General features: G+C 42.4%; 1 protein-coding gene across 1 annotated transcript in view; it reads right to left on the bottom strand.

The window, feature by feature from the left end:
• The window catches only part of LOC138852809 (monocarboxylate transporter 12-like), a 142,168-nt gene that overhangs the window by 62,663 nt on the left and 66,675 nt on the right, over positions 1–12,830 (bottom strand). Inside the window, exon 3 of the mRNA XM_070085755.1 lies at positions 9,483–10,103. Within this exon, the coding sequence (XP_069941856.1) occupies positions 9,483–10,103 (621 nt within the window). The remainder of the gene's footprint in view (positions 1–9,482; positions 10,104–12,830) is intronic.

Raw genomic sequence — 12,830 nt, 5'->3', positions numbered from 1 at the left:
TCCACACTGCCACATTGACAGTGCTTCTGCTTCCTCGCAAAGAGTCCACACTGCCGCCTTGACAGTGCTTCTGCTCCCTCACTCAGAATCCACACTGCCACCGTGACAGTGTTTCTGCTTCCTCGCAAAGAATCCACACTGCCATTTTGACAGTGTTTCTGCTTCCTCGCACAGAATCCACACTGCCACCTTGACAGTGTTTCTGCTTCCTCGCACAGAATCCTCACTGCCACCTTGTCAGTGCTTCTGCTTCCTCACACAGAATCCACACTGCTACCTTGACAGTGTTGCTGCTCCCTCACACAGAGTCCACACTGCCACCCTAAAAATGCTTCTCCTCCCTCCTACATAATCCAAACTGCCCCCCTAACAGTGCTTGTGTTCCCTCTCGCAGAATCCACACTGCCACCTTGACAGTGCTTCTGCTCCCTTGTAGAGAATCCATACTGCCACCTTGACAGTGCTTCTGCTTCCTCGCACAGAATCCACACTGCCACTTTGACAGTGCTTATGCTTCCTCACACTGAATCCACACTGACACCTTGACAGTGTTTCTGCTCCTTCACACAGCATCCACTCTGCCACCTTGACAGAGCTTCTACTTCCTAGCACAGAATCTACACTGTCACCTTGACAGTGTGTATTCTTCCTTACACAGAATCCACACTGCCTCCTTGACAGTGCTTCTGCTCCCTCTCACAGAATCCACACTGCCACATTGACAGTGCTTCTGCTTCCTCGCAAAGAGTCCACACTGCCGCCTTGACAGTGCTTCTGCTCCCTCACTCAGAATCCACACTGCCACCGTGACAGTGTTTCTGCTTCCTCGCAAAGAATCCACACTGCCATTTTGACAGTGTTTCTGCTTCCTCGCACAGAATCCACTCTGCCACCTTGACAGTGTTTCTGCTTCCTCGCACAGAATCCTCACTGCCACCTTGTCAGTGCTTCTGCTTCCTCACACAGAATCCACACTGCTACCTTGACAGTGTTGCTGCTCCCTCACACAGAGTCCACACTGCCACCCTAAAAATGCTTCTCCTCCCTCCTACATAATCCAAACTGCCCCCCTAACAGTGCTTGTGTTCCCTCTCGCAGAATCCACACTGCCACCTTGACAGTGCTTCTGCTTCCTCGCACAGAATCCATACTGCCACCTTGACAGTGCTTCTGCCTCCTCATACAGAATCCATACTACCACCTTGACAGTGCTTCTGCTTCCTCATACAGAATCCACACTACCACCTTGACAGTGCTTCTGCTTCCTCATTTAGAATCCACATTGCCACCTTGACAGTGCTTTTGCTTCCTCACACAAAATTTAAACTGTCACCCTGACAGTGCTTCTGCTTCCTCTCACAAAATGCACACTGGAACCTTGACAGGGCTTCTGCTCCCTCACACAGAATCCACAATGCCACCCTAACAGTGCTTCTGCTCCCTTTCACAGAATCCACACTGCTACCTCGTCAGTGCTTCTGTTCCCTCACACAGAATCCACAATGCCACCCTAACAGTGCTTCTGCTCCCTCTCACAGAATCCACACTGCCACCTTGACAGTGCTTCTTCTCCCTTGTAGAGAATGCATACTGCCACCTTGACAGTGCTTCCATTTCCTGATATAGAATCCACACTGCCACCTTGACAGTGCTTTTGCTTCCTCCCACATAATCCACACTGCCACCTTGACTGTGCTTCTCCTTCCTAGCACAGAATCCACAGTGTCACCTTTACAGTGGTTCTGCTTCCTCTCACAGAATCCACACTGCCACCTTGACATTGCTTCTGCTCTTTCACACAGAATCCACACTGCCACCTTGACAGTGCTTCTACTCCCTTTCACCTAATCCCCATTGCCAATTTGACAGTGCTTATGCTCCCTCACACAAAATCGACACTGCTACCTTGTCAGTGCTTCTGCTTCCTCACACAGTATTCACACTGTTACATTGACAGTGCTTCTGCTCCCTCTCACAGAATCCTCATTGCCACCTTGCCAGTGCTTCTGCTCCCTCTCACAGAATTCACATTGTCACCTTGACAGTGCTTCTGCTCCCTCGCGAAGAATCCATGCTGCCACCTTGACAGTGCTTCTGCTCCTTCACACAGAATCCACACTGCCACCTTGACAGTGCTTCTGCTCCCTCTCACAGAATCCTCACTGCTACTTTGACAGCGTTTCTGCTTCCTCACACAGAATCCACACTGCCACCTTGACAGTGCTTTTGCGCCCTCACACAGAATCCACACTGCCACCTTGACAGTGCTTCTGCTCCCTCATGCAGAATCCACACTGTTACATTCGCAGTGCTTCTTCTCCCTCACACAGAATGTACTCTGCTACCTTGGCAGTGCTTCTGCTCCCTCTCACAGAATCCACACTGCTACCTTGACAGTGCTTCTGCTCCGTCACACAGAATCCACACTGTTACATAACAGTGCTTCTGCTCCCTCACATAGAATCCGCACTGCCACCTTGACTGTGCTTCTGCTCCCTCACACAGAATCCATACTGCCACCTTCGCTTCATATCTAGAAGTATAAATAATATTAATCCTCAGGTTGTTCTTCAACTCTATATCCTTGGTTAGGCCTTTTTTAGAATATGCTGCTCAGTTCTGGTCACCCTATTACAGAATGTAAATAAATGCTCTCGAAATCGTACAGAGGAGGATGACAAAGATGATCCCATGTATCAGAAATCTTCCCTATGAGGGTAGACTGAGGGCCCTGAATCTGCACTCTCTCGAAAGGCGTAGAATTAGGGCGGATATGATAGAGGTGTATAAATGGAAAACAGGAATAAATAAAGGGAATGTAAATAGTGTGCTGAAAATTTCCAGCCAAGACAGGACTCGCAGCAATGGTTTCAAGTTGTAAAAATTCAGATTCAGGAAGGATATAGGAAAGTACTGGTTTGGTAATAGAGTACAGTTATTGAGGCTTAAACGTTGTGTAGTTTTAAAAATAGATTAGATAAATACATGAGTGGGTGTGGGTGGGTGTGAGTTGGTCCTGACTAGCTTGTGCTGCTGGGTCCTGGTGCCGTGCTCCATCCTTGAGTGGAGGTGACCAGACTGGGTGGGTCATTTGGCTAATCCGGGGGGTGTCATTGGGCTAATCCGGGGGGGGTCATTGGGTTAATCAAGGGGGGGGACATGGACCTGCTTTACATGGGTCAGTAGGCCTGTTGCAGTGTTCCTTCTTTCTTATGTTCTTATGTTCTTGACAGATCCCACGGCCTTCCATGTATCCAACCTTCTTTTTTTTAATCTCTTTTTTTGTGTGTTTTCCAGTACTTGTTGATGAGTTCTTTACTTTAGGTTGTCTGGTATTAACTATATCTACTAAGATTTCTTTAAATCGTTTGTCCAATACTACAGATTTCCTGTGTATTGTAGGAGTGAGGAAGAGCCAGTTGTGAGTGTGGGGGAAGTTCGTGAGGCAGTAGGTAAAATGAAAGGGGGTAAGGCAGCCGGGATTGATGGGATAAAGATAGAAATGTTAAAAGCAGGTGGGGATATAGTTTTGGAGTGGTTGGTGCAATTATTTAATAAATGTATGGAAGAGGGTAAGGTACCTAGGGATTAGCAGAGAGCATGCATAGTTATTTGTATAAAGGCAAAGGGGATAAAAGAGAGTGCAAAAATTATAGGGGGATAAGTCTGTTGAGTATACCTGGCAAAGTGTATGGTAGAGTTATTATTGAAAGAATTCAGAGTAAGACGGAGAATAGGATAGCAGATGAACAAGGACGCTTTAGGAAAGGTAGGGGGTGTGTGGACCAGGTGTTTACAGTGAAACATATAAGTGAACAGTATTTAGATAAGGCTAAAGAGGTCTTTGTGGCATTTATGGATTTGGAAAAGGCGTATGACAGGGTGGATAGGGGGGCAATGTGGCAGATGTTGCAGGTGTATGGTGTAGGAGGTAGGTTACTGAAAGCAGTGAAGAGTTTTTACGAGGATAGTGAGGCTCAAGTTAGAGTATGTAGGAAAGAGGGAAATTATTTCCCAGTAAAAGTAGGCCTTAGACAAGGATGTGTGATGTCACCGTGGTTGTTTAATATATTTATAGATGGGGTTGTAAGAGAAGTAAATGTGAGGGTCTTGGCAAGAGGCGTGGAGTTAAAAGATAAAGAATCACACATAAAGTGGGAGTTGTCACATTTGCTCTTTGCTGATGACACTGTGCTCTTGGGAGATTCTGAAGAGAAGTTGCAGAGATTGGTGGATGAATTTGGTAGGGTGTGCAAAAGAAGAAAATTGAAAGTGAATACAGGAAAGAGTAAGGTTATGAGGATAACAAAAAGATTAGGTGATGAAAGATTGGATATCAGATTGGAGGGAGAGAGTATGGAGGAGGTGAATGTATTCAGATATTTGGGAGTGGACGTGTCAGCGGATGGGTCTATGAAAGATGAGGTGAATCATAGAATTGATGAGGGGAAAAGGGTGAGTGGTGCACTTAGGAGTCTGTGGAGACAAAGAACTTTGTCCTTGGAGGCAAAGAGGGAAATGTATGAAAGTATAGTTTTACCAACGCTCTTATATGGGTGTGAAGCATGGGTGATGAATGTTGCAGCGAGGAGAAGGCTGGAGGCAGTGGAGATGTCATGTCTGAGAGCAATGTGTGGTGTGAATATAATGCAGAGAATTCGTAGTTTGGAAGTTAGGAGGAGGTGCGGGATTACCAAAACTGTTGTCCAGAGGGCTGAGGAAGGGTTGTTGAGGTGGTTCGGACATGTGGAGAGAATGGAGCGAAACAATAACTTCAAGAGTGTATCAGTCTGTAGTGGAAGGAAGGCGGGGTACGGGTCGGCCTAGAAAAGGTTGGAGGGAGGGGGTAAAGGAGGTTTTGTGTGCGAGGGGCTTGGACTTCCAGCAGGCATGAGTGAGCGTGTTTGATAGGAGTGAATGGAGACAAATGGCTTTTAATACTTGACGTGCTGTTGGAGTGTGAGCAAAGTAACATTTATGAAGGGGCTCAGGGAAACCGGCAGGCCGGACTTGAGTCCTGGAGATGGGAAGTACAGTGCCTGCACTCTGAAGGAGGGGTGTTAATGTTGCAGTTTAAAAACTGTAGTGTAAAGCACCCTTCTGGCAAGACAGTGATGGAGTGAATGATGGTGAAAGTTTTTCTTTTTCGGGCCACCCTGCCTTGGTGGGAATCGGCCAGTGTGATAATAAAAAAAAATGTATGTTCGTATATTGTGTGCGTATTTATTTTGTGCGTGCGTGCGTGCGTGCATATGTGTATATTCACCTAACTGTACTCACCTAATTGTGGTTGCAGGAGTCGAGTCATAGCTCCTGGCCCAGCCTCTTCACTGGTTGAGCGGGCGGGCACGTGTGTGTGTGTGTATGTCTTTACTAAGTTAGATTATGTAGGTAATGATAATGCTGTTCATTCCGCCTCTTAATCAACATTTACTGGATTTGTTCCTTATGGTCATTTTCGTATCTCTTCTTGAAGCTGCAGATACGACTTTCATCCATTCATCTTCTTCATTATATTTCTCTTCTTCCCTGAGACTAAATTTTTTATTATTATTATTATCATTACTATTATTATTATTATTATTAACGACCTACATCACTTGGGGAATAAGAGGCATTCAGGTTTGAGCCAAGAAATGGGAGTAAACTTCGAATTTCTAGGATCAAAAGCCCTTCAGTGCTCTGTGTTTCCTTGGTGATTCAGCCTTAATAATAATAATTATATCTTTATTTACTTCAAGTACATGTACAAGGTATACAAGTACATGTACAAGCTATATAAGTACATGTACAAGCTATGCAAGTACATGTACAAGCTAAACAAGTACATGTACTTGTACATGTACATGTACATGTACATGTACTTTTGGGGAAGGGTGCTCTCGTTGGGGGAAGGGTGCTCTCGTGGATCGAATCATGGCTCACAGACAGGAAGCAGAGAGTGTCCATAAATGGGGTTAAATCCGAGTGGGGATCAGTAACAAGTGGCGTTCCACAGGGATCAGTCTTGGGCCCGTTGTTGTTTATAATACATATCAATGATCTTGATGAAGGAATTACTAGTAATATGAGCAAATTCGCCGATGACACAAAGATAGGTAGGATAATTGATTCAAACGTAGATGTAAGGGAACTTCAGGAGGATTTAGACAAACTCTATTCTTGGTCAGAAAAGTGGCAGATGCAGTTCAATGTAGATAAATGCAATGTTCTGAAGCTCGGGAGTGTCCATAACCCTAGCACTTATAAGTTAAATAATGTAGAACTTAGCCATACAGATTGCGAAAAGGACTTGGGGGTTATGGTAAGCAGCAACCTTAAACCAAGACAGCAATGTCTGAGCGTACGTAATAAGGCAAATAGATTACTGGGATTTATATCAAGAAGTGTAAGCAACAGAAGTCCAGAGGTCATACTGCAGCTTTATACATCATTAGTAAGGCCTCACCTAGATTATGCAGCTCAATTCTGGTCTCCATATTACAGAATGGATATAAATTCGTTAGAAAACATTCAGCGTAGGATGACTAAATTAATACATAGCATTAGAAATCTTCCTTATGAAGAAAGATTGAAGACTCTTAAGTTACATTCACTTGTTAGACGAAGAATGAGGGGAGACCTGATCGAAGTGTATAAGTGGAAGATAGGTATTAATAAAGGGGATATTAACAAGGTCTTGAGGATATCTCTCCAAGAGAGAACCCGCAGTAATGGATTTAAATTAGATAAGTTTAGATTTAGAAAGGACATACGAAAGTATTGGTTTGGAAATAGGGTAGTTGATGAGTGGAACAGTCTACCTAGTTGGGTTATTGAGGCTAGGACTTTGGGTAGTTTCAAATTTAGGTTGGATAAGTACATGAGTGGGAAGGGTTGGATTTGAGTGGGACTTTCATACCAGAGCTTATTTCTTGGGTAGCATTGAAAATTGGGTTGGGCAAATGTTTTGTTAGTGGGATGAATTGTAAAGGACCTGCCTAGTATGGGCCAACAGGCCTGCTGCAGTGTTCCTCCTTTCTTATGTTCTTATGTTCTTACAAGCTATACAAGTACATGTACAAGCTATACAAGTACATGTACAAGCTATGCTAGTATATACAAGTACATGTACAAGCTGTACAAGTACATGTACAAGCTATACAAGTATGTGTACAAGCTATACAAGTACATGTACAAGCTATACAAGTACATGTACAAGGTATACAGACCATAGCTGACATCAATGACATACTACTAATTAATTGTGGACTGTATATATTATATTAGTTTAACTGAATGAAGGGGGGGGGGGTAGGTTACACATGGATATATCCATCAACGAAAAACACTTGTATATAATCCCACCACTTACCAGATATTCTCTGGTGGTCACTTGATGTAGCTGGATCACCCATAACCTATCCGATTACAACATACCTAACTGGCCAGTATCAGTCTGCTATAACTAGAAGGATTACTTAACTGTGGGTGATTGATGCTCCTTATTTCCTCCATTCACCATTTCATTTCGATGTCCTGCTACACCGACACGGTTCTTATTCCAGCAGGACGAGGTATCCGTTGGTTTGTCCTGGTTTAGAAGTAGTGACTCCATAAAAACTTCACTATCCTCAGGACAGGAACAACGAGGTCTAACGTGTTCACTCGGAGCAAGGCGACTTATTTCACTTTACGCATTCTCTTAACTTAGTGTTATCATTGATTATATTACAATTCACAAGACGATTTAATGTCTCATAATCATTATACACATTAGAGGCCACTCCATTAAGATCTGAGACCGATGAGTGAGGATTAAATCACAGGTATTTTCCCCTGGACACTCCATGGCGGCACACCAGTCACCGCCGATCCCACCATTATTCACTAATTTTACCACTTTATTACGGTGGTCCCGTAAATCATGTTCCCTCACTCTTTACCAGGAACAGTTATGACACTTCCTATTATGAAGTGAGGCCTATATTAATCCTTAGGCCGCCGTGAATGCCAATTTCCTGGTCCCATGTTTTCACAGCCTCTTAACTTCATTCAAAACACTCCCGTTCCTCAATGCCCTGTCTCGACCTGTCTCCCCGCACATCCGCGCAGGCGCAGAGGGAACCCCGTTGGTTCTATTCCATTTTCAAATACATTTTTGACCCAAATCAACACATTAAACACCTATTAGGCACTATAGCTTCGGAAAATTAAAATATTTTCCACACGTCACCTGTCCTCTAAATAACTAATCTTTATTTCACAAAAAAATAAAGTTTGTTAGTTCTTGGAATGTTGCAAAAAATCTGCCCTTTACTCCCACATAACTCCCAAAGTATTTGGGATATTTCCAAAAAATTGCTCGTAATAAAATAGAGAAATCATTATTCTACAATTTCTGTGAGTATTATTCCATTTAATTAAGTAATAAAGGAAGAAAATTTGACATTAGGTGAATAAGTTACTTCCGAGATATTGGCCTGGAGCACCTGCCGGCCCGCCGTCTCAATTTTTTTTGTTTTTTTCGCGAAAATCGCGTTTGTTTGGGTGTATTTCTTAGTAAACTGATGTTCTAACGCAGTTATCCTCTTCAAAACACCGTTTTCTCTTACTCAGAAACCAAAGAATACGACATAAGAGGATTCACTCCTTTATATCGAAATATTCCAATGGTCTCGCGCCATATTATGGCTTATTTTATTCAGTCTAGAGTATATAACATGTTTGTATGTTATTTATAGTGTTTATTATATCATATTAGATAAATTCTGATAGATAAATAAGCCGTAGAGTTGATATATAAGCTGATATAAGCGTAATAATGAAGTAATTTTTCCTGGCACTCTCTGGAGCGAGTTATACACAAATAACCCGCACATAGAAGAGAGGAGCTTACGACGACGTTTCGGTCCTACTTGGACCATTTACAAAGTCACACTGTGTAACTTCACTGTGTGACTTTGTAAATGGTCCAAGTCGGACCGAAACGTCGTCGTAAGCTCCTCTTTTCTATGTGCGGGTTATTTGTTTATCGTTCCAGTCACGGTATTGTGCCTTTTTTTTTGTTATTTCTGGAGCGGGAGTACTGCCTAGGGTTCCCAGATGGTTCCTGGTTGGCTGGCACTCTGCGGATAAGCTCCGCCTACTCTTATATGATGCCAAATAGTCAGTTATTATATTAGAAAGAATAATGCAAGAAAAAGCTATGAAAAAAAGGGAAAAAATCCAAAAAATATATGGGCTGTGAGCAGACGCGCTACCTACATCACCGTCACCATACCTGATATAAATAACTATAATTTCTTGTAGAAACGTCGTAGAACATTCATTCTGGTACCATTGTGTTGGCCAAAGAGTTAAGCTATTTTTCTGTATATATAACTCAATTTCCATAATTTTTCGTGTTTTGTTTTTTGAGAGCGCGCGGAAAATTGGATGACAGCCGCCTTAAACGTAAATTGTCAATACGTTCAATCGAATTTTTAAAAGGGTATACAAACCTACAATTGCTGCAGCAATAAGAGTAACACTGATCATGTAGCAGCACCTCATGCTGAACCTGGGCCAGTCTGTCAGCGTGGACACTGCAAGACAAGTCAGCAAAGCACAACCAGCCTGCACTGTTATGCACAATCCTGCTGCCTGGTTGGAGTGGCCCACCGCCTGCACAGCGAAGGGCATGAAAACCAGGAAATTAAAGATACAGGTCATTACGAGAGCTCCTCCCACAGCGATGATGATGGCTCGTGGTGACTTCAGGATCAACAAATTAGCTGCAATGTTCTGGAGTAATTTACAGTTGGCGTCATTTTCCACACTTGTAGCACCAGAAGCCTCTGCTGTTGAATTCTCGCCTTTCACTGATGCCTTATTCTTTCTCTGGGACTGGAAAGGATGGAAGAGGCATGCGCCTATGCAGCCGTGAAATACCACAGCGCCCAGAAGGAATGTAGCATAGGTAGAACCAAACTCTTGCTGTAGATAACCTATAATAATTGGTCCTAACATCTGTCCCACACAGAGACCAGCCATCAAGCAAGCATTTGCCAGACCTCTCCTGCGTGTAAAGTAGTGAGGTATAATGAAGAAACAGAGGTTCGTCAGGACGCCACAGCCCAGCCCTAAAATGGTCAGAAAATATCCACATTTATTAATAATTCTAACACACTAAAACTGAAGTGAATTACAAATAATATTTTTTTTTTATATTTTATTTAAAACATGACATCACAAAAATATAATATATAAAACTCATGTAAGTCTATAACATGAACACAATCCTACCTACAGCTAACATTACACACCACACTTACAACTCCGTGTGGGTACAACCCCCCCCCTCTCTCTCTGTTCCCTCATCCTATCACTTAACCCAAACCTGTTGGAGCTACCCAACAGAATTACACAATATAAACAACACTTTTATCTACACATCCCTCGAAATGGTACGTAATGTGTACCCTCAGATACATCCATTTTCTTCCCACATTGATGATGTAAACGACCACTACAGACCATGCAATTCATTGCACTGAACATATTACACACAGACATATTACCCCTCCCCTGTGGTTATCCAACCACCCCATTATTTACAACCTAACAAGATACTACGAACAATGGATGTTACCTATTTTAATTTCACATATCATTTCTCTCCCAACTATGATGTCTCAACCTTAATATTGATAAGGTTGCAAAGAAACACTGACTTAAAAACAGGTAATTTACGTGATTACAAGAAATACACATAATGTATTGCTGAGTACTCAGCACCAGTAGGTAAACATAACATTTAACAAACAGGAAAAGACATTTATACCTATGTTAACATTATCTCTTCACATCTTTTTTTTATATATATATATATTATTTAAAATACAGGTACATTATACCTGGATGTCAATATACATCAACAAAACCAATCAAAATGTACAACAAATTTAATTACCACATACCTATACACAATTCATAAACGCTTCATACCCTATATACCCCCAACACACTTCCACCATATGCGAAGTGTTATACTAGCAGTCAAAAGGTAAAAAAAAAAAAAAAAAATTCCCTTCACATACATTGTCGCACAACCTGTAACCTACAGTCTTAACCAGGCCTCTGAAACAATATATGTAAGTCCGTATGTACCATAATACAATCTCACAATATATGGATACATTACCGCGTTGCACAATGCAACTAAATACACTTGCCGCCAACCCGATATACAAATCTTGTGCCATACAGTCTGCATCCTACAAAAAGGGTAATCCCAGACTTTGTGTCACCGCATACCAACAGACATATGTGAACATCAAAATGGTATAAAATACCGACAGATTGTTAGGTAAGACACATATACAACACTTAGGTATCTTTATTTTGAAACGTTTCGCCTACACAGTAGGCTTCTTCAGTCGAGTACAGAAAAGTTGATAGGAGCAGAAGAGACTTGAAGACGATGTAATCAGTCCATCACCCTTAAAGTTTCGAGGTGGTCAGTCCCTCAGTCTGGAGAAGAGCATTGTTCCGAAGTCTGAAACAATATGAGGTTGAAAGGACAGGATGGAGCCTTATATAGCGCCAGGAGGTGAGACGTAGGTCACTTTGGGAGGTCAGGTCCCTCTCAAATCCAGCCGTTCTCACTAGTAGAGGTTGTCGAAGTTGATTTCAGGTCTGTACCAAGATACCCTTGTGTTGCAGTGTCTGACAGATTGAACATCAAAATGGTATAAAATACCGACAGATTGTTAGGTAAGACACATATGCAACAGTTAGGTATCTTTCGCCTACACAGTAGGCCTGTGTAGGCGAAACGTTTCAAAATAAAGATACCTAACTGTTGCATATGTGTCTTACCTAACAATCTGTCGGTATTTTATACCATTTTGATGTTCAATCTGTCAGACACTGCAACACAAGGGTATCTTGGTACAGACCTGAAATCAACTTCGACAACCTCTACTAGTGAGAACGGCTGGATTTGAGAGGGACCTGACCTCCCAAAGTGACCTACGTCTCACCTCCTGGCGCTATATAAGGCTCCATCCCCTCCTTTCAACTTCATATTGTTTCAGACTTCGGAATAATGCTCTTCTCCAGACTGAGGGACTGACCACCTCAAAACTTTAAGGGTGATGGACTGATTACATCATCTTCAAGTCTCTTCTGCTCCTATCAACTTTTCTGTACTCGACTGAAGAAGCCTACTGTGTAGGCGAAACGTTTCAAAATAAAGATACCTAACTGTTGCATATGTGTCTTACCTAACAACAGACATATGTCATGCCATGGTAACACCAGATTATACTTTCTTTGTATAGCACCTTTGAAGGCACTCCCACAAGGACGTTCAATCATTCCCAAACACACAAATACTGTATGATGTACCCTCACACACACCTTATATACACACAATAATGTAGTGCAACAAAACAGTATGTACATATTTTATCCAAAACCGTCTAAAAACAATGTGAAAAACATGTGTTATACCACCACCCACACCACATACGCCACAAATAAAGTATATTTGTTTATTACAAAGACATACCTCACACGCTAACACCCAACCACACTTCCACACTCAAGAAACTAGCCCACTGCTACCCCTTACTTTAAACTTAAATCTCTTAAATCCTTCAACCGAAATCTACGATAACCCTCAGTAAATGCTGTCTCCCATCTTCCCCCATAAAGATCCCTTTTGTGACACTTAATTCTATATATTGCAGCCCCTAACACTTTCATCCTTTCCTCCACACCCACCTCCCTCATGGCCCAAGATGTATAAATAAAATCAGTAACCACATATGCAACCTCATTCACCACCATCTGACTCCTCCCAC

The sequence above is a fragment of the Cherax quadricarinatus genome, chromosome 1, assembly GCF_038502225.1.
Source record: "Cherax quadricarinatus isolate ZL_2023a chromosome 1, ASM3850222v1, whole genome shotgun sequence".
In the NCBI taxonomy this organism is placed as follows: Eukaryota; Metazoa; Arthropoda; class Malacostraca; order Decapoda; family Parastacidae; genus Cherax; species Cherax quadricarinatus.
Note: the sequence above shows the minus strand (reverse complement) of the source record. Positions and strands in the feature narration are given on the sequence as shown.